We start from the raw sequence: 23,531 nt of genomic DNA, 5'->3' as shown, positions 1-23,531 counted from the left end.
CTCAGTCATCCCGTCCCGACATACCCAGTCAGAGGCCAGCCCTTCCCGAGTCTGAGCGATTTTGTCATACAGATACTGCACAAAGTCCTCAGCTCGGCCCACCATACCACAGTGCCTTTCATATTTTTGTGAGCATTAGCCAAACTAGCTTAAAAATGAGTTTTGTAGTGTGGATTTCTTGCCCAAAGCATTTGGCCTAAATTTTTGGACTTTCTCATCCTGTTTTTTCTTATCTGGCCTGATGACCGATTCTGTGACCTTGAAAACTTACACATTGTTAATGATATCTACCTGAACTTTAATAAGATAGAATTTCTATTAGGTCTGAAATTATAGAGATTCTAGTACTGAAAAAGAGAGATTTGTCCAACTGTTGTTGGTTTTTTCTACTTTGACAGTCACTCTTACATTTAGAATGGCAGTGTTGTATTTCAGAACTGTATTTGGGAATAATTCACTTCATGTCTCTAAAGTGAAGAATTTATCACTGTTTTTCTTAGTATATTTTGATTGTAGAAACAAAATGATTACCATTGTATTTGCTCCATCAAGTTCTCCTTGCTTCTAGGCAAGAAGACACTGTTTACTTACACAGTGCTGAAACATACCACTTTTGCTATTTAAAAAAATAATAATAAAAATTTAAAACTACTAGATAGAAAATGATTTCACTCCCATAACCTTTGGGATTTTCCCCCCCCTCTCCTGCTTTGTTTGTCAAATTTCTAGCCTATTTTATTTTATTATTTTATTTTATTTTAGTCTGCAAACTGATTATATATTGTAAAAGATCAGTGTTTTCATGGGTGAATAGTAATTACCAAGTAATGGCTTAAAACATTTCCTGAAGGAACATAAAGCTGTTTTTTAAAAGTCAAGAGTACATTAAAAGGATTACTGTGTAGATTTGATTTTTAGATAACACTAAAATGGATCGCAAATGGACTTATGAAAAGGGATGTTATCTCTTGAATGGAAAGTGCATGGTCTGACAGCTCAGCATGTAAATGGTCTGCTGTTATTCCTGCAAAGAACTTGGAAGGGGGCATTATTATTGTTGAGGAAAAGACTTCTGTAAAAAAAATATCTTCCAACTCTTAATAGACGATCCTTTAGTTTTATTATTATTTGGAAAGAGACAAAAAGGCTATAGGTTTGGAGAGTAACCATATATTTTGAATCGCTGGAAGTCTACATTTCATGACCTCTAGAAAGTCAATAGCAATTGTTAGATTCAGGAATAGAATTATTAGCACAGTCTTAAAAATGTCATTTGCCTTCTCTGATGCAGAGAAGGTGTAAGTGTAATTCCCAGGGACAAATTTTAACATGCTCGTGGACAAAGGTTGAAGAGCTGGCTAGAAGATTTCCTGATCCTTGTAAGTCTCTCTTCCATCCTGCAAATACAAAGCAGTGAAATGATGATAATGTGCAAAAAAATAAATAAAAAAAAATCATGTAACAGTGCAAATCTGTTCAAAATATCATGAGCTTTTTGTATCTACACCTATCTTGTGCTTGTATCCACGTGACTTTGGAAGCCATGTACTGATTTTTAAAATATTGATTTGAAGAAAATATTTATTTATTAAATTTATATGCCACCCGTCTCATAGGTCAAGGCAACTCTGGACAGCTTACAATGCAATAAAAACATATAAATAAAAAAATCAATTATTAATGTATAAAAAGATTAAGATTACAGAGGATTAAGAGCAATCTGCAAAATTATAGGTTTGGAGCAGAGCAGGTTCATGCCTTCAGGGTTATTGCCCCAATCTCAAGATGTTCCAAGGGCAGAGACCAAGGCAGAAATCCCTTGGCTGATGGGATCCACAGTAGGCTTCTTCTGCCATAACAAGTGGGTTGGGTTGATCCCACTGAGTGAAGACAGTTCCTCAGATGTGCCAATTTTTGGTCATGACATAAGGAGAAGTTGAAGGAATGTAGATTCCATTGTCTTACATAGGACTAAGAAGAATACTTGCCTCACTTGTGTACCTTAATTATTCTGGGCTCTAAAAGTCTTACATAATGGCTCTAGGTCAGTAAAAGCTTTGCAGTGGAAAGTTGTCGTATGCTGCCATAGAACTCCTGTGAGCGATTGTCTCAATCTAGGTACAAAAAGAGAACATCAAATGGCCATTTGGCAATGGATGTTGAAATTCCTTTAAGGGACAAATGGATACTCTGTGTTTGTGTCTGTATATGGCATAGGATGGAAAGAGAAAAAAAATGACCATCTTGCAATGACAGATCTCTTTTCACTTCAGAATACTGTTACATGTATTAAAGATGAAAATAAAACTGGAACCTGGAAAGTAAGACAGAAAAAAGTAGAGGGAAGCCCCCTTAAGGTCAGCTGAAGATTATCCAAAACAATTTGAAAGATCTAGCATCAAAAGTACAAACATTATAAAGGAAAAAGACAATGAAAAATATTTGTAGTCTCTTATAAAATAATAATGATGAGTTTGGAAGTTTATAACTCCTAACAAAGAGTTTCAACTGATGCTCAAACTCCTATAAAGAATATTGACATTCGTTGTCTAAAGCCAAAGTAATTATCAGTTGTGAAAAGTTTCTTGTTTTTTTAAGAGATGCCTATTTTACCAGCTAGCTTACAGAAACAATTTCATCTAAAGAACTATGTATTAGCTTTCTGGATGACTGAAGTTCTGGACCCTAGTTGAGAAGGGCACCATAACTGACAAAAATTTAGTTCTGTACATTATGTAATAGATTTATTATTCAAATAGTGAGATAGTCTAAAGATAAAATCACATAATATAAATGTATCCAATATCAGATTTAGCGAAATAATTGGGTTCTCACTTCATGCTAGGCACAGTCTATTTTTATCATGGTTTATTGAGTAAACCACAGTTGGGTTTGCACAATAGGCTGGCCTAAACCAAATAAACCATTCTGCAACAAGCCTAGCTATAATATGGCCTTACCTGTCTTTATGCATTACAAGTGGAGATTATTTTATTTAGGTTGATTAGATTTTATTTAGATTTTAGATAATTGGATTTTATTTATTTGGCCTACTTAGTTGTATAAGTAATTCAAATAACAGTTTGCATGACCTTGTTTTGTGAAGGGGAAAATGACCCCATTATAGCAATTAATAGAACTGAAGTTAGTAATAATTCTTTCATATGAGGGGCCTCATGCTGAATGTGAGACAGTCCATCTGCCTTTACCATCACACACTACTAGTCATAAACTGGAGTTTTTCATTGCTTAGTGACCGGAGGCTTTTGTAATAGGCAGCAATAGGGACAGACATTGAGCTAAGCTTTTAGCGTCCTTATAGTGAGCTAAACCTTGAAGGTAAAACTGATCTGAATGGATGTTTACAATAACATTGATGCCATACACAATTATGCATCTTCCTTGACATTAGTGTCAAGCCACATGCCTGCTCAAGTCCAATGTGATTCACAAGATCTGTTCTAAAGCCTGATTGACAGATAGCCTAAAAATCACAAACTTTGATTATTTACTGTTCGGTAAGTTTCTGTACAAGAAAAAGGTGTTCATTAAAAAATTCCCCAAACACAAGAAAATTGCAAGAATGTTGCTTAAGGATGGACACAAATAGCATTTTCTGTAATTGCCTGCCTTCTGTTCGGGCAGCGAGGGTGGCCTGACATTTTGCAACATTGGAGACAAGTTTGAAATGTGATTTGTTTACCGTGTTGACCAAAGTTAATGAGATTACTTGGCCACTCATTTAATTTTGCCAGTCTCCTTGATGCCAGTCTTTTACTAGAATGAGGTAGTGCAGCTATAAATGCTAGAATTAAAACTTTCTAAAGTATGGGGCTTTTCTGTGCCATGCTGTCTCTATCCTGTCTCCAGCCTCAAACCCACAATCATTTACTGTAAATTTTTGCGTTGGGTCTGAGGTCATTCTGGGAGTCAAACAATGCATTTTGCAGATGGATATAACCTGGGAAGGAGGTGACTTAAGACATTAGGGTTAGATATACCTTAAACTGTAAGGCATTTCACTTGCTTTTTTCTTAAATTATTATTGTACACAACCAGACTGCTTTGTAAATCATAATAACCACAATTTTAGCCTTATCTGGCATTGTTTGTAAATCTAGCCAATTGTGGCTTATTCAACTGATGGCAAAAAAAAGAAAAACAGGTCACACAATTTAGCAAAATATGTGTATGTAGGCTCAAAGCTAAGATGTTGAAAATTATTTCTATGGCTGTCTGTAATAAGCATATAAAAAGTAAGTGTTCTTTTGAATTGCATTAAGTGTTTAGTATATTGGAGATTAGTTTTGAATGGAACTGGGGGTGGGAATGCCGTTTCTGAAAGCCAGTTGTTTATTTCTGTTCTCTCAGATATTATGCAGCTTTAAACTCTGGTGGAGAGCATTGAAAAATATGAATCCTACCCTACTGTATCCTATCCTATCCTCCATTCCATTTTATTCTTCTATTCTATTCTCCCTTTTAAGCATTTCCCTTTTTCCATGATTCCCAAGTTTTGTTGTAAAATTTGGACTTAAAATCCATGCATGAGTTGATTGTCCTCCTTAGTGCTTAAAGTTGAGATTTCAGGTATCATAGGAGATTTAAAATCCAAAAACTCAAACACCAAAACTGGATCTGTACTTGACCAGGAAGAATTCCACTGCACTAGAATTTCAAGTATCTAATTATTGTGAATTTTGAAATTTGTGTAACCCATCTTTTCCAGTTTCAGCAATACTGCTAGCTGCATGCTATGAGATCTTTAGCATATTTTTGCTATTAAAGAGGATAGTTCTAGATGATATTCTGTAGAGTTACTTAGAAGACACAAGCTTTGGGGCAACATACAACAGCAGTGCTCTAGAAAGTCTAAGAAATAATGATTCCTTCTCTCTCAGTGGATAATCATTTGTTCCCTGATTTTAGGGAGGAGAAGGAAATATCCTGAAAATGATCTGAATAATAATAATAAAAAATGCTGTTCAGACTCCAATGACTATTTTGTGTTTCAAAGGAAGTTTCAGCCAAAAGTGTTAAAACCATCTGCCCCAAAGCATTGTGTAAAACACACACAGTGTGTTGGGGAAATAAGCCAATTATGTGTGCTTCATAAGAGGAGGGGGGACTGACCTTTGTGTATAATTAGTTCTTTTATTTAAAGCAACGATTTTGAATAGACTGACTAATTAGCTGTCATAACTGGCAAACTGAAGCTTTTGGACAGATTCCTTATGAGATGTGGGAGGATCTTCCTCTTTCCCTCTTGGCCGTCTTTTCTTCATTAGGTTTGCTTTGCATCTTAAGCACAACAATGATGAATGCTATATACTGAACTTTACAGACTCCCTGCTTACATGATATAAAAAGGAATAAACTGTTGCTTTAATGGGAAGAACTCTTCTTTTCCACTCCTTGTTTTAAACTACATAAATGGGCCACGTCCTGGGAAACAAAGAGAGTGCAGCTGTTTTAGCTGTGTGCTCATCTCTGTTGTTGCTTCTACAAAAGCAGAGGAAAAAGCAGAGAAATTGGCTGTGCATTTTATTACTTAGCATTCCTGTGTTACTCTTTGGACCAATTAACCTTTGGACTTTTCATTAAAGAAATTAGGCATCAAATTTTCATGTTTTCAAATACAGTCTGTAATCAAATACAATTTAATGGCTCGTTGATGAACTACAAAAATTGTCCTGCCCGCATCTCAGAGGTGGGTTTCAGCAGGTTCTGACCAGTTTTGGAGAACCGGTAGCGGAAATTTTGAGAAGTTTGGAGAACCGGTAGTAAAAATTCTGACTGGCCCCACCCCCATCTATTCTCTACCTCCCAAGTTCCAGCTAATCAGGAGGAAATGGGGATTTTGCAGCAACCTTCCTCTGGAGTGCGGTGGGAATGGAGATTTTACAGTATCCTTCCCCTGCCACGCCCACCAAGCCATGCCCACCAAGCCATGCCATACCCACCAAGCCACACCCACAGAACCGGTAGTAAAAAAATTTGAAACCCACCACTGCCGCATCTGCCCCATTTCTGAAAGCCTTGGGCCTCTTTAAAGGAAAAGTGCAAAAAATTACCCATCATTTGAAGGTTACGTCATTGGTAACCATCAGAATGTTTGCAAGGCTTCAAGGCATTCAATAGATTAGCTTTAGTGGTTCTTCACCAATAACTAAAAGAAACTGTTGTGGAAAGACTGGAATTTAAAGGTTTCCAGTTGGTCTTCTTTGGATGCTAGTCTTATCCTGTACAATAGCGACCTGTTTAGAAACTCAACGGGAACCAAAAATCTACTTTTTTCTGCAAAAAATTCACTAGATTGCCAGCAATGGTTGGAGATGAAGAGCAGAAACATGGAAGGGCCATTAGTGCCCGGTTAGCATGTTCTTTTTTTTCTCAGTGGATATTCTCCAATTGTCAGTGTCTGCAGTTGGTTGAGTGCCAGGTTTTGGAAGAAAGCAAGGCAGATCCCACCAAACTGACCATCCCTACATATCTAGTTTTCACAGGTAACAATGAAGCCCCGGTATTGCTGAAAATGAAAGAAGATTAGGACCTTTGTATTTCCATGCAGAATAGTTTCCTCCTGCTTCTTGCTCAGGGCACTTTAAATGTTAAAAGCATCTTAACGTAAAAGCCATTTCATGTAGGAATGAGTCTGGTACATCCCACGTATACTTAGATGTAGTAATGACTGCCTTTTGTTGTGTATGGCTGGCAGTTTGCACTCGCATTTCCAACACCAAAGTGCTTTCCCTGTTAAAATTTTATGGCACTAAAAACAGCCCTGGAAAAGAGTTAAGTACTGATTTTACCAACTATGTATTTTTGGGTTTGTGTTTTTTTTTTAAGTCATCTCACCAAAATGCTAGGACTATGGAGTTACAATGCCATTGCAGCTGTCTTCATTCATTATTTTCAGCACAAATCCATGGTAATCGATTTAATTCTGGCAGGGCTGAAATTTGCTCCACACCTCCCTTCCCATATCAACTCGTCGGCTAATTACAGCCTCAACTTTTCTGTGCTTCTATTTGTTCCATATCCAGATTGGTTAGGGTGCCAGGGAGGAAAGCCTTCCAGACCAAAATGTAATTTCAAAAAACTGAACCTGACTGCCACAGGTTGACCCTGCTCGTTATTATCTGAGTGGGAATAGCGGCTTTGAACATTGTATGATGTCTGAAGCAGGAGCGTTTTTTCATTAGAAAACCCCCTGCTGAAAACTGACCAAAAGTGAGTGCGCGTGTGTGTTTTTAATCTTGCAAAGATAACTGCGAAAAGATCCTTTTCTACGAATAACTAGAAGAAACAGAAAACGTTCCTCTTTTACCTGTCTCATAAGCCTCTCTGAAGTATCTATTGTGCCTCTAAAATAAATGATAAAGAATCCAAATTGTTTTTGTCCTCCTAGTGTAACTGAGACAGGAAACTTGGCTATGGCTCATTCTCAAATTCTTAAAGCTATTCTTTAGATTGTTCAAATTCATAATTGCTTTGTATCCAAGAAAATGGTCTTCTTTATAGATTAATGCCTTTATTACTTTCGAGTGGGAAAAGAAGAACGCGAAAAGTAATGCCTTAACTTTGTAGCAGTTGCACTTCATCTAAAAGTCACAATTATACTAGGATGGGAAAATCTATTACTACCTTTACTCAAATCTATGCTATTGAAAATTGTCCGTTGTCTCCTTTATATCCTTCACCCCCAAAACCACCTTCATCTTTCACTGATGTGGTTCTAGTTGGGAATGGTCTATCTAATACCTCATCCTCCTCCCCATTCTCCCCTCCAACATACATCTGCCTTCACATTGCATCAGGGATGGGGAACAATGGCCCTTTTATTATTTGTGGACTTCAACTCCCAGAATTCCTGAGCCAATGACTTTTAGATGAAGCCTGGCTGACTCAGGAATTCTGGGATATGAAGTTCACAAGTCATAAAAGGGCCATTGTTCCCCATTCCTGATCTAACGTGAAGGCAGATGTATGTTGGAGGAGGAGGAGAAGGAGAAGGAGGAGGAGGAGAAGAAGAAGAGGGGAAAGGGATCAAAACCACTCCAATTCTATATGTCTGCATTTTTTGGATCCATCTACTTCAACCTGCATTGCATGGCAAACATAGAAATAAATAATGAAGTAGGTGACTTACATACTTGCATCTAATGCCAAATCTCCTATAGAGAGGTCCAATGTTTGTATCCTGAAATCACAACGCATGTTACAAATTTGTCATCATCGCCATTTGTACTATACTCCTATGCCTGTGTGGTTTCCAGATATCTGGGCTTCAGGTTCCAGAATTCCCCAGGTAGCATTGCTCTTGGCAAGGAGTCTGAAAGTTCAATCCACAGTTTGTGGGAAATTGCTCTGGTTCTCATATTGCTCGGTTTCTGATATAACCTGCCATTGTCCCTATGATCTGGAGGTGATGACACTTCTGCATTCCATTATTTGCAGGAGGCAGATTGCTGACATTGATAGCCAGGCTTCCTAAAGAGAAAGCTGGCACAAAATTGGAATTCTCTTCTTCAAGTAACTTGCCAAGAATTTTCCATGGCAACTTCTAATTTTTGCAGATGATCCTCTTCAGATTTAATTATGATGCTGTGTTGATTTTGATTGCTTGTGTTCTTCTAGTCTCAATTAAGTAGGTTTTAATATGAAAACATATAAAATATGAACCTACAGTGCCCAAGACAACTATCTCTTAGAAAAGGTGGAAATGGACTTGGAAGATACCTTTCCTACTTCTGAGTCCTGGTAAGGCTCTTCCAATTCCTCTTCCTATCAGTTACTACCTCTCACTATCTATCTTTTTCTTTAGTATAACCATGCCAGGAAAAAAAAAAGTCATTTTATTTTTGGAGGAGAAAACTTTTTTCCCTCTTTTCAAGGATCATTTGGGATCATTCTGCCTTAAGAACTCCATCAGCCTCTCAAGACAGAATTTGTAACTTCTATTAGGATATATGTAAGTGGATGCTGAACTGCCATTATGGTAACTATTTTCTCTTTTTCTTTCCAGACCTTGCTAATTATAGGAAGCATTTCTACCACAGGAACTACTTTTGTAAAAAAAAAAAAAAAAAAAAGGGGGTGAGGGGAGAAGAGTCCTTTTACATTAAATTTGTGGCCATTTTAAAATTAGATTTCATTTGAGACTGGAACAAAGTACAAAAATGCTGATTTCACAGGAATGGCCAAAAAAAAAAGTTCCTATAAAGGTATTCTCAGATAGAATGGGGGAATAATTTCTACAGGAGAGTAATTCCGTGGTAGAAAAATTAAACACTTCATCATGCAAATTCTAACTTTATTTTTCCTTCCCCAGGTAGAAAATGGATCAAAATATGCATTCCTCTAAAGAGGCTCTATTTTGAGAAAAGCAACGAAGGGCAAATCAACTCAGAAAATCCAATCTAAACTGAAAAAATATATGAATCTTTGATCTTAGCTAAAAGCTCAAGAAGTGATGCAGGTTTCTTAGCCTGGTGCGACATTTGCCAGGGCAATGTTGTAATGTTAGACTGGACTGGGTTGAAGAGGGTTCCAATCTCCATCCAACTTTCTTTTCATCTAATTACCTTAATGAAAGATCATGAAAATTGGTATATAGAAAAATCCATGTACTGGGTGGCCTGTGTGGACTTCCAAAATATTTCAGAAGATGTGCTTTAAATATGCGAGTAGAAGATCTCTTCCCTATTTATTTGCAGCTGGGGTGTTTTTATATTTCTGTGCAGTTGCAAAGGCTTGAAAAATTTGAAATATTTTGAAATATTTGAAAGAGGTAAATTTGCATGAAAGCCTAAAAAAAGCTCAGAGCACTTTAAGGAATAACAGGGAGGCTCTGTTCCCACTTAGTACAAACCCTGAAGCATTTCTTCTGAATTATCAAAGCATGCACCATCCCACTACACATTGCATGGAGTTGCTTGGAAGAAGGGTGGGATAGAAGTGTAGCTCAGAAAGGAAACTCATGCAGCAGAGACATGCTAAGTATTTTCTTGCTCCTCCTTTAGAGCTTAGTATGTCATTGGAGGAAACAATGATTTCTTACTGTAGCAGTTCTAGATAATATCTGAATATAACTATGGAGCAGAAATGAAAGGCTTGCCCTTCCATTTTGGATAATCTCACCCTGATACAGAAATAAAGCTAGTGAATATTCAGGTCTAGGCCAGCTGTGCATAATTGCTGGACTGAATTTTAATGGCTCTGATTTAAGTCCTTTCCTTGACTTTGGATCAGGGGTGAAATGCTCCCAGTTCAGACCGGATCATCCAATCCGGTAGCAATGGCGGTGGGTGGTTCAGAGAACCAGTAGCAGAAATCCCTGCCCCCCCCCACAGCCCAGCTGAGCCACGCGATCATCAGAGGCTTTTTTTTTTAACTTTTAAAAGTATTTTTTCTACAAATGCTTTTAAAAGTTTTTTAAAAAAGGCTCTGATGATTGCACGGCTCAGCTGGGATCTTCAGAGGTTTTTAAAAGCATTTTTTCTACAACCTCTTTGGCCGAAGAGGTTGTAAAAAAAATGCTTTTAATAGTTTTTTAAAAAAAAAGTTGGCCACGCCCACACAGTCACATTACACCCTCCCCCCCAAGCCACGGCCATGGATTTTACATTTCACCACTGCTTTGGATTCTGAACAGGAAGATGGTAGTTATCCCTTTATATGGGCACTTCTGGTGCCAACAGACAAACTTTGAACTCTCTCACTCCCCTCTTTTATCCAACAATGGATGTTTTTTTAAACTCTAATCCCAAGCATTCTATCAGCACTTTCTACTTCACAGTTGTTATCAAGTGAACGTTTTAGAGTTGGAAGACACCCAACAGGATGTGTAATTGAAGGCCATCCTCTATAGAAAATAGGCTCTTGTTCTATTAGGCCAACTAAAATAACTCAATAACACAGTAAACGCTGCAATGCAAATGGACTCCTGAGTCCTTTCCAAGTAATTTTAATTGAAAATAACTCCTATTGATTTCAGTGGGATTTTTAAACTAATTTATTTGGGATAACACCTAAATATACAAGGACAAAGTCATCCAGAAGCAGACAAAGACAGTAGGAGAAAGAACAGAATAATGAATTCAGTTGTGGGAAAGTTGGTTTTAGCTCCCCATATTGTGTAGTTGATGGTCTTGGAACAAATCAAATGTAATTCAGTCTGATCAGTTTCACAGAATCAAACACCAGACTAGAGATAATCTTAGAGGGGAAGAAATATACAGTAGAAGTGAAATGAATCACTCTGGGAGATTTGTCTTCTGTGATCCATGCTTTCTTATCTCATTTGCATTACTGTTATTATGTACTACACGTGGATTTGTCTTCTAAAAGCATTCCGAAATCAGAGCTAATGTAAAAAATATTAGCTAAATCTTATAATATCTATCCTAAACTATGTCCATCAGTTTGCAGTTTGTTTCAGTGCCAAAATCCAGTTTCTGGTTCTTGTTTATAAAATTCCTACTTTAGTTGCTTGGAAACCCAAGTGTATAAAGTAATATTATAATAATATTTCTGTGTACTTGAACTTGCTGGAATTTATAAGCAATATGAGCAGCATGTTACTCACTTAGATGGGTCCTACTGAGTGGGTTCTATCTCAAAGCATCTTTTCATGAGAGCAACAATAAAATGGGAAGTGCAGCAGTGAAATGCAGTGTCAATAGAGAATATGAGGTTAGATAAAGATTTTTTCCCCTTTTAGTGACCACAGTTGAGTTCAGCAACTCTGTTATTAGACGAAGCGATCACTAAGAGAAATTGTGACCATGCTTATAATCGTATCGCAACTTTCATTTGCTTTACAAAACTGCAAAGCCCATAAATGTTAGTATTGGTCACAAGGTTACATTTCATCACCACCAAAACTGCTGCATGCAAAGTCATGAATTTGTTAGAACACAAATAAAGACATTTCTAAATCCATTTTCCATCCCTCTGGAATGAGCTACCCCCAGGGATACGACTAATCCCGGACCTCCGGACCTTCTGCCGGGCCCTGAAGACTTTTTTATTTCAGCAAGCCGGGCTGGGTTAAAAAATTTTTAATTGGGGAATTTTATGGGTAAGGGGTTTTAAATTGGAGAAGCCAAAGATAATTTAATTTTGTTTTAATGTATTTTAATATTTGTATTGTGTGTTTTTAATTCTGGCTGTTCACCGCCCCGAGTCCTTCGGGAGAGGGGGCGGTATAAAAATTTAATTAATTAATAAATAAATAAATAAATTTTCTAGTTTAAAAACCATGTCAGTCATTTAGAGGTTAGATGGCCGAGTCCATAATGTAGGTCCTTTTTTGGTATTATTCTATTTCAGGATATTTTTTTAAGAAAAAAAATCTTAAAATTTCTCTTTGATAATCTCGGCGATAAAAACAGGTTTTTTTTTTAAGTTGACTGAGAATTGTTTTATTATTGATGCTGCTGTAGGTTATATACATTATGCTGATCATCCATTAGGTGGAGAGTTAATTGTAATCAACACAATCAATTTTCAAGAGGGAAACTTTTATGTTTGTTATGTTGTGTTGTGATGTGATGTGATGTGATTTATGCTATGCTATGCTATGCTATGCTATGCTATGCTATGCTATGCTATGCTATGCTATGCTATGCTATGCTATGCTATGCTATGCTATCTTATCCCAGTATCTGAACATTTTGGATTGCTGATATATATGGAGTGGCATTCTTGATTGTGTCCATTTTTTTGAGGACAGGATCTCATCTTTAGTTGTGAGTGTGAGTTTCAGTTTAGTTCACTTTTTTTCTTCCTTCAAGAGATCCCAAAGTAGCTGTCATTAACACTAAAAGTAGTTCTTGTGTCTCTAGCAGATTCCGTGAGGAGTGTTGTTTAAGCCTCCAGGTTTTTATAATGTTGTTTAACCTGTCTCTATAGTACAAAGACTATTTTGATAAGGGATAGATCAATACCCCCCTGTTTGTCTTGAAGTGTCTTAAGTGCTGTTGTTGTTCCCTTGCAGTTCTGACAAAGCAATTATTACTGTAAGAGTGGTGGGTTTTATGTGTTGAACATTTGCTACCCTCAGGTCACTGTTGCTTTTAAGGAAAGCTGAAAATGTCACTTGCTATAGCAACATTAAGTAAAGTCACTGTGGTTAAAGATCTGTTAATAATTTTGGGAGGGGGGGTGCATGTGTGTAGTATCTACTTTAGTCCGAAAGTAATGTGTTTTTACTTGCAAAAGAGTTTTCCATTGAATTTTTGCTTTCTGACTGAAGATGACTCATTTGTCACTGTTAAAACTCATTTGTTACTGTCAGCCAATTTCTCTAATCTAGCAAGACAGTTTTGAACTTTATTTACATATGGCAGGAGATTAGCTATCCCATCCAATTTTGAATTATTTGGGAATCTGATATGCATTCTCTTCATCTCTTCATGAAAATCATTAATACAAATAATATGGGGTAAAAGGATCCAGCAACAATCCTTATGACACCCAATGTGATACTTCTCCCCAATCTGATGAGGTACTTTTAATGAATATAAAGAATATGATTTTCAAACCTGCTATACATCCCATGTAATTGTCATGCCATAGAGCAAATTAAGTAGATTGTTAATCAGCATGTAATTGGCTACTTAGTCAAATGCTCTACTAAATGCAAGGTATGCTGCTCTATAGCATCCCCATATTCTTCCTTAGATTTTTATGTAGTCACATTGATTTCTTTTGATATTCTCCTTTCCTCCTCTCCTCATCAGAAATATTTGCAGTGGTGCTTTCAGCATCTCATTCTTTAGATGCTCTTCCCCATTGCTTCCCCATTCCTATCAGGGTACCCTATCGGTCATTGATCTGAGTTTGATGAAATCTAAAATATCTATTTGAGAGTTTCTTCCAGTTTGCCTTAACTCCCAAACTCCAGCATTTTATGATCACTTTTCCCTAATGGTTCTATACATCACTTAAATGTTGCTGTTTTCATCTTGGAAGCACCAAGGTGCTTTATCATTTAAACAAACAAACAAACAAACAAACAAACAAACAAATAAATAAACATTTCTGCCTCTTATTCTTTCTTAATTAATTAAATCTTCCTTATTAATTGGTGCCAAGTATAAAACCAAGTCAAGTGACCTTAGAAGTATATGAAAATAGTGATATATTGCCATATACCTGGAGGGTTCTTGAAGAAAGGAGGGGTGAAAATATTTTTATTCCTACACATGCAGTCCATAGAGCTATTTTTTTTCCATGACTATATTTTAAAAGGTAAGGTTTAGACAATAGGAAGAAAGAATCATAGAAATAATCTAGTTAAACTCTAAAGCCGAGTCAGAAAGCCGGGTCTACTAAAACCTTTAAGTTTTAAACATCAGAGACTTGTGGTTTTCCATGTTCACTACATTCTACTAGAACTTTTAGGGATGCTTTCCCCTCTCGGTTTTTGTCCAAATTTTTAAGAATGTTTGGACACTTACTGGATCTTAATGGTGCAACTATGTAGAAGTATGTCTGTTTCAGCTGAGAGAAATTGTAACCAAGAACTACAGTGCCAAGGCAACAGTCTTGAAAGAAGCCAACTCTGAAATCTGTTAAGGAAGTTTACACAATTCAAAAATGAGATAAGGTTAGTGAAGCAAGATTTGCTCTCGATAAATACTTGCTGACCTCTAGTGATTACTGCATTATTTTCCAAGGGCTTACAGATGGATCTCTTTATTATCTGCTCTAGATTGACTGTTTTGTAGCTAGCTGGATCTTCTTCCCTTCTTTTTCTGAAGATGGGGCAGATGCAGATCCACCTGTAGTCTCCAGGATTTTTCAAGAATAATTTATAAGGATCTGGTCAGACCAGATCCTTATGAATTCTCCATTTCTGCAGTGTTCTAGGATTTAATTTATTTAGCTCTGAAGATTTAAACTCATTCAAGCAAAGAAATATCCACAGCCCATTTTCTCTCAGTCTCAATCTTCCATCCTGCCTCTTTGCAGTTTTTGGGTGGATCCCAGACTTTCTGTTGGAGGAGACTGAACCAGGCTAGGAGTTGAATAGATCTGCTTAGCTGCGAGCATTTTGCCGCCTTCACTGGGCAGATGACATACTATTTTCCCTTTTTCCTTTTGTTCTAAATGTACTTAAATATATATATATATTTTCAGAAAATTGTACATTCTGAATCTTTGCTTGCCTAACATAGCAGTGCCAAGCTATGTTTCTCTACTTTTTCTTTGATTTTCCTGGTTCTTTTTTTCTATTTCCCATTTACCTTCTTTTTTGTTTTCAGATATTTACTATTTTTTTGCATAGTCACAATAGTTTGTCTACATTTTTTCCCCTGAAAGGAATTGTTTGCTTTTAATATTTTTGTTTTAATATTTCCTCCTTAGAAACTCTCATCCTTTCTTCCAGTAGCTTCTCCTGCCAAAAGATTACACTCAACATTCATTCATTAACCCCCCCTTTTTTTTTTGAAGTCCAAGACTTCAAAACATGTTTGACTCCACTCAGCTTTAGGGCTTTCTTAACAGCAACTTTAATGTGCTTTCCTACCGTCTACTTTCCACCTATCCTTTCCACCATCACCAAAACATATGGCTGTGCAGGATTGGGGCACCCAAGATGCTCCTTCCTGCTTCATTGTGTGTGTGTGTTTTTATAAATCTACTGATTTCCTTGGAGATTGATATTGCCATTTCAATCCCCATCCTGTCTCATAAAGCAAAATTCCCTGAACAGTTTTGTTAAGACCTTTCCAAAGTACAGTAATCACATATGAATATGCAACCTTTCAAAGTAACAATTTTTTTTTAAAGTTCAAGCCATGGGAACATCAATCTCCTGGAAGATATGAAAGATCAAGAGGCAGGTATTCTCAGACAAAAATACATCTGGAATGATTGGCATTTATGCTGGGTCATCTGTTTGCAACATGTAGGCAAAACTAGATAGCATGCATTGCTTCCTCCATGGAAAGTTTGAAGCTCTAGATTCTATCAAGTCAGTTTAGTACTATTGTGGTTCACAAGCTTCATACCCATAGACTAACCAGCTTTCTTGCAAAGGATAATTTGTTAACATCCTGACGTTTTCTTAGACATCTCCAAGTTAAGAGGTGTAGGACTGAGGATAAAATGTCAACATTTAGCATTACTGTCTAAAATTTCTTTAAAGCACCAATCAAACATACTTAAAAACCCAGTTGTGAACCATTTATAGCTAATACTCTGGATACGATTTCACTTCCCCTGAGGGTGGGCATTCACTTCCCCCAGAGTTCTAATTCTGTCTTGAACATGAAGCCAGCCGGGCAGCCTGGGACCACTCTCTGACTGGGTGGCTCAGTGGCTAAGACTGAGCATGTCGATCAGAAAGGTCAGCAGTTCGGTGGTTCGAATCCCTAGCACAGGTCTCCTGCATGAGCTGGGGGTTGGACTAGATGACCTCCAACTTTGTTACTGTTAACTCTCAAACCTAAAACAGAGAAAATGGCAAACCATCTCTGAAACAACCTTGTCAAGAAAAATCCAGGGACTTGTCCAAGCATTCTCCAAGAATCAGACATGATTGAAAGGGGAAAAGGTGCAACTGGAGGAAGAATCATTATGGGATTTTAAACTGATTTGCACAAATTCAGCATACCTCCCATCATGAGCCATGCAAGTACAAAACAAATAATTCCTACTCTAGATGTTCACCCAAAAGCATTAATACAGCATCTGTAGTGTGATCAATGAATGAAAGTTTGAGTCATATGTTTTCTCATTAGTTTATTGTATGGGATTCTCATGGAAGATTCAGACCATGTATAGACTGATGTGCCTGTCAAAGAAAATGCCCATTTAATCTTTCCCTTTTTAAAAGTGCAGAAGGAAAACCAGTGATGACTGAGGAGAAATCCAAGCAATTTCTTCCTTGATTCCCAGCAGCAAGTAGATTTATCTTTTAGACCTGGCTGCTATAATGCTGAAGAGGTCTTCAAATAAATCTTGAAGAATATGAAGCTACTTACCCCAAACCCTTGGATTTAATGGCAAATGAGCACCTGCAATGGAATTTGAGACTAATGTTTTGAAACTCTTTTAATGCAGCTGTAGAAGTTCCATTCAGATCATTGATGACACTCCAATGAAAGGTTCTGTGGACTTACGATCTATCATTTCACCTAATTCACAAATTTGCTCAAGACAGAATGAAAATTCAGATTTTGGAGGGATCCAATGTCCCACTTTCATTTCCTCAGCTATCCTTCTGGGTATTCAGCTAGTTCAAGGTCTCCTACCTATTAAACATTTAGACTTCTTAGGCTTTTACTGATATCTCTATCCCTTTGCCCAAAAAACCACAGGAAAAAAAATCCTGGGAAATAGATTGCCTAAGAAGAAGCTGTTGAATGACTGGGGACAGAGAAAGGAAAATTTATCTGCGTTTCTGTGCCTGCTCATTGGGAAATAACTTTCCCATTTTGCCTGCCTTAACCTAGGTGCTTTTGCAGTGCAAACTTCAATTTACACTCTAAGTAAACCAAAGTCATTGCTGATTTGGCTGTGAACACATAACAAAAAAAGCAGCCTAATAAATCTGATTAAAAGCTTAAAATAATTGTAAAAATAGCAAGCAGAATCACTGGGAGTCATGTGACATACACATTTGATTATATGTGTGTCTCTGTGCAAGAGGGATGCCTTAATGTGTACATTAGTTCATTCTTGGTCCGTTGTTCACTCTCCTTTGTTAATTATCTCTAAGTAAATCCAGTGGTAGATTCTTTCATCAGTGTCCAGTGATTTGAGGTAGAATAGTTTCACCTCCATCTCTTTTAACAATTAACAATTAGAAAAAATAGGTAAGTCATGGAAAAATAATATTAATTAAAACTGTCGGGTCTCAAGGCAAATTTTATTTATGTATTAATTTATTAGATTTATATTGCCACCCATCTTATGAAGCATAGCTCTTGGAAGCTTACAATCGCTGCAATATTGTACATTGCTGATGAAGGTAGCTTTAGGAGACATTAGAGAACAGCAGGGTAGGAATGGAGTTTTATATTAAAGTTGGTTGCTGTACTTGCAGGTATGTGTGTTTTGATTTTGCATATGTACATTTAATTTAACTTTGTGTGTATGTGCATATAATATATTTCTGCATCTTTCTATCCATATCCACCTGCATACACACTCACAAACATACGCATGTCCAGTAGGATCTACCCACAGAAAGGAAAGAGATTGGCAATAATTTCTTGGAATGGAAAGTTGAAAAGACACTGAAGTAGGTGAATTGTCCAGTCAGAGGATAGCCTTCTATTCAGAGCAAATGCCTTTTAAGTTATGGCCAGAACATCTTGGTCCTGATAGAATTTTCCTAACAGAGAGAATAGCCATAGAGTCATATAGTGAGGTCAGTATGAATAGAGAGGGGAACTATTTAAGGGTGCAGTATGGGTGTGCTTGGAGTCTCCCTATAAATTTAATGTAATTTTAATATAAATTTAATTTAAGGGGCGTGCATAAGAGCACCAGTTTGCCTACCGTCCCTGTCCTAATGTTTCCTCTGTTTGTATCTATTTTATGTACCCAATCCATGTTTATACTTATTATCTAATAGGTTCTTGACAAATAAATAAATAAAATAAAAAAGAAATCAAGAAATCAAGGGCAGTTCATCCTCTTGTGTCATCCTCCATCTTTTAGAGAAGAAAGTTATTTGGAATTTTTTTGAAAAGCCCATGCTAGGTAGAGTATGTCTCCCAACAGATATAAGGGTAATTAAAATATCTCACCATTATGATTTCATGCCTCCTTCACAGACCTGCAGTTTGCTTTTGAAAGGCATCATCTACATCCTTTTGGTTGGATGACACCAATAATGATATTTTATTTGTTCCTTCACATATTTAACCCTCCCTACAACCAAATTCATTCATTTGGATTTCTGAGTAGAAGCTTTTGCATACAATACTATTCCTTCTTCTTTTCTATTGCTTTCCCTCATTTTTAAATGAATTGTATCCTTCATTTCCAGCCATGGGAGTCATCCTATCAGGTCTCCATTATACTATGAAATCATATGTCCTTTCCTGTATTAAGAGGTCAATCTAATCTCATTTCCCATACTCTTGAGTATTAGTGTATAAAAAATGAAGGCTGTGAGCTTTACGAACCAAGGTTCTTTCTCATGTTTCACTGAGCGGTTTAAAGAGACCTAATTTCATCAGTGGTCCCAATTTCTACAGTGCAGTAGTTTTTGTGTTAAGTCCTCATTTCAGAATTTAAGTTTTGGTTTCCATCTTCTGCTGGACTTCCTACTCAAGCTTGCTACGCATTGACCAAGCATATCCCTACCAGTTCTTGTGAGGTGCAATCCATCATCTAGATAACCCATGGTCTCAGAAACCAAATATATTCCATCAGTATCATTTTTTGTAGGGAGTTGCTGACTTGCATTATTCTTTCTCTTTCCAGTTCTCTTCCACAGTTTGGAAGGATGAATGGGAATTATTACCTGAGCTCAAGGATCTTGAGCTTCTTTCTAAAATTTTCAAGCTGATGAAATAGTTGTAGCTGTTATTTTGCAGTATTATTGACCTACTATGTATTAGCAGAAAAGGACATGGACTTGGTAACTCTTGGAAGGACACTTCAGAGACCCATGAGTATGGTTGGCATATATTTGCTTCAATTCTTCACAACAATGAATCATTAACTACTCTCATTGTCTTCTTACAGGGCAAATTTTCATTCTCTCTGCTCTTTAGAAAACCATTGTCCTATTTTCTGTTTTTTTTTTTTTGTTTTTTTTTTAATTTGATTTATATGCCGCCCTTCTCCGGAGACTCAGGGCGGCTTACAATGTGCTCAGCAATAGCCTTCATCCTTTTGTATATTTATACAAAGTCAGCTTATTGCCCCCACAAACTGGGTCCTCATTTCACCTACCTTAGAAAGGATGGAAGGCTGAGTCAACCTTGAGCCTTGGAGAGATTCGAACCAGCAGAAATTGCAGGCAGCTGTGTTAATAACAGGGTTCATTAACCACTGTACCATCAAGGCTCTTTTAGTTTTTCCTCTCTGCCATTTAAGGAAGCATTGTCCTGTCCTCCATGTTCTATCTTCCATCTCCTTTTCACAAGGACATGAAATTTGTTTCTGGATTCTGAAGATATTCCAGAATATCTTCTATGTCTGGTCTTTCAACTTGTCACTCTTACCCACTGGCCTTACTCCACTGTTTTATTGTCTTTCTTATGGAAAGTTGCTTTCACTGTCAGTTTCTGTTGCTGAACTAACTTTCTTTCAACTAATAAATTCTCCTCAGCTGAAATGTGGCCATTTGCTGCTCCAATACTTTAGCTTTTTCTTGACTGCTATGAACTTGCATTTCCATCGTTTTCAATTAGGAAGAATCATTGCAGGCACAATTTGCAGACTCTATAAACTGATCACTCCAATCAGCATACACCAGGGTCTAGTATATACAAAACTTCTCTATTTATGTATATGTGTGTGTGTGTAAAATAACATTTTTGATAAGTAGGAAGAATTGGAATTATTACCATTACAAAATTACCAAATTGCAAAAAAAGTTACAAGTTAGAACTATGCCGCCTTTGATCTGACCTAAGCATAGTACATAAAATTATCTGCTACAACGTCCTACCTGTCAATGACTACTTCAGCTTCAACCACAACATTACACAAGCACACAATAGATACAAACTCAAGGTAAACTGCTCCAAACTCGATTACAGAAAATATGACTTCAGCAACAGAGCGGTCAATGCCTGGAATGCACTACCTGACTCTGTGATTACTTCCCCAAACCCCCAAAATTTTAACCTTAGACAGTCTACTATGGACATCACCCCATTCCTAAGAGGTCTGTAAGGGGCGTGCATAAGCGCACCAACATGCCTGCCATCCCTGACCTAATGTCCCCTTTTATTCGTATCCATTTCATGTATTCATAATCATGTTTATACTTATATCTGTTATCTTATACATGCTTGACAAAATAAATAAATAAAAATAAGACAGCAATGTTTCACAGGAAGTACTATAAGAATTCCTTTATTTAGTAGCTCAGACAGATTCCTTAATATCTGGAGATAATAAGCCAGTTTTATGATGGGAAAATATGAATGCCCTTGTAACTAATATTAATCATGCTGCCAGGATCAGGTTCTCTGCTCACTTTGCAAACAAAGTCAAAATTAAACAAAATTGCCTAGAAAGACCGCTTAGGACACCAATTTCAGCTTGGAGAATTTCCCAGCAACGTCCTCATTTGACAGGCCCTCTCTTTTTTCTGACTCCAAGGTGTGCCAATGTTATCGGTGCAACCAAAAGGAAAGCAGAAGGGCTGCGCCGGCTGCAATCGTAAGATCAAGGACCGCTACCTTCTGAAGGCCTTGGATAAATACTGGCATGAAGATTGCTTAAAGTGTGCCTGCTGCGACTGTCGCCTGGGAGAGGTTGGATCAACACTTTACACAAAAGCAAATCTCATTCTCTGCCGCAGAGATTACCTGAGGTAAATGTATATATGTGCATATGGTTGGGCTATGATTATCTTACTCAGCTTAGCTTCCTTGCTTTGGCTGTATAAAGTAGATTTAGCTGTATGAATAAGAGTTCCAGTTGGAGGTTAGCAAAAGGATGCCTGTGTCCAGTGTGGGTTCTTAATCTTCTCAAAGCCAAGATGGAAGGTAGGTAAATGATTGAAGCTTGTTAGCTTTTGGTGAGCCCCAGAGCACCTGCTGAAATGGAAAGGACAGATAGGGCCATGGGGAGAAATTATTTGAATATTCATCTCGTGAATGGACAAAAAAGGCATCTGCACAACTCCTAAATCCTAAAACTGGCTTAATAAAACACAATTTCTTTGTTGGCCTAATATGCTGTACCTCTGCCTCTTCACCACCATCCCCTCAGAAGTCACCATATTACGGCTCAAGATGATGGCCTAGTTCAACAATATGATATGATAACAGCCAGATTTGTATAATACCCTGAACCACAATCTACCTAGCCCCATTTTAACCTAATGTATGTGTTGTGCAGACTTGCCAATATGTAATTAATCTGTCCCTATGTGGGCAAGAGTCAAGTTTTATTATTTCTTTATAGGAGGTAATCAGAAAGATTTTTCTACAAAAGAGCAATAGCGTCAACTCTTGAAGCAGTCTTCCTGCAATAATTGGTTTGTTAACAAAATTATTTTCAGTATAATACAAAACTCAACATCTTGAAACAAGATTGAATTATGCACATATTCTGTGCAGAAATGTCTCTTTTATATAGCAATCAATATATTCCTTTCTTAATTAAACTGTAGCTTGCATTTTCCTAGAAATGCTATCTTCAATGGCTTCCCGAAGCTCTTATTTAAATTAATATTGTGAAATCGGTGAAAATAGCTTTGTTAATAGAGCTTTGGAAAATTTCTCCATTTACTGGGATTATTTATATGTGCATGTGGGGGATGCCAGTAGAACATAGCAATTTCCCCCTCCTTTGATTCATTAGTAGAATTTCTATTCCATTTCACCAAAAATAATTCAACTGAATCAGTAAACAAATATATAAATGTTATAATAAAAAAGTACATCAAGGTACACCTCAGTGGAAATGCCATAACTCACCCATGAAATAATATTTAATTTCCTTCTAGGTTAGGACAAACAGGACAGAAATGCAAACAATAATTGCAAATAATAAGTAAGGAAAAACATGTATAAAATATCCATAGTTTGATAGTATATACGAAGATTGTATTCGTAAATTTAGGAATAAGTCACATTGAACTCAGTAAGATGATAACAGATCAGAGAACATTTACCAATCTGCTTAGGGTGACAATTTTATATGTATTTATTATTTTAATCCATTAAAGAATATATCAGATTGACCCAGGATCTGATGAGATTTGTAATATTTTCCAAAAATTAGAAAGTTGATAAAAGTCTTTTCCTTTATTGTTTCAAAAAGATCTGTGCACATCTGATGGCTATGTATACTTTGAAAAGTAGAAGCTCTTTTTCCTATCAGATTTTCCTGCCATGGATCTGCTGACAGTAATGCAGATGGACAGATGGATCTGCTGGCTACCGGTGGAATTTATAATGGAATTCTTTTCAGCCCTGTTGATTAGAATTACGTAAAATTAAATTGTGAAAGCATTAGGGGCAACAGAGTAGATTTGCCAGATAAGAAAATGACCTTTTAAAATAGCACCATAAAATCCATTTCACCACTACATAGTTGGAAGTGACCTCAGAGTTCATAAAACAATCTTTTCTCAGTGTAGAATCTGCCAAAGCATTTTCAACAGCTGGCTACTCAGGCTCTGAAGACATCCAGTGAAGGGGAACACACCATTTTATGAGGCAACCATCCCCTTGACAGCTCTTGCCCTCAGGAAATTCTGCCTGATATCCAACCCAAATTTACTTTGCTATATTTCCAACCCATTGGTTCTGGTCCACTTTCTGGGGCATCAACATTTATGTTTACTCCCTCTTATTTTTGACAGCCTTCAG

At 37.0% G+C, this 23,531-nt stretch overlaps 1 protein-coding gene across 1 annotated transcript in view; it reads left to right on the top strand.

Moving 5' to 3' along the window:
- Positions 1–23,531, top strand: part of LMO1 (LIM domain only 1) — a 101,934-nt gene that overhangs the window by 32,022 nt on the left and 46,381 nt on the right. Inside the window, exon 3 of the mRNA XM_070957462.1 lies at positions 21,310–21,523. Coding sequence (XP_070813563.1) covers positions 21,310–21,523 — 214 coding nt within the window. The remainder of the gene's footprint in view (positions 1–21,309; positions 21,524–23,531) is intronic.

The sequence above is a fragment of the Pituophis catenifer genome, unplaced genomic scaffold (genome assembly GCF_029215685.1).
Source record: "Pituophis catenifer annectens isolate HBS135680 unplaced genomic scaffold, rPitCat1.0.hap2 SCAF_1, whole genome shotgun sequence".
NCBI lineage: Eukaryota > Metazoa > Chordata > Lepidosauria > Squamata > Colubridae > Pituophis > Pituophis catenifer.
Note: the sequence above shows the minus strand (reverse complement) of the source record. Positions and strands in the feature narration are given on the sequence as shown.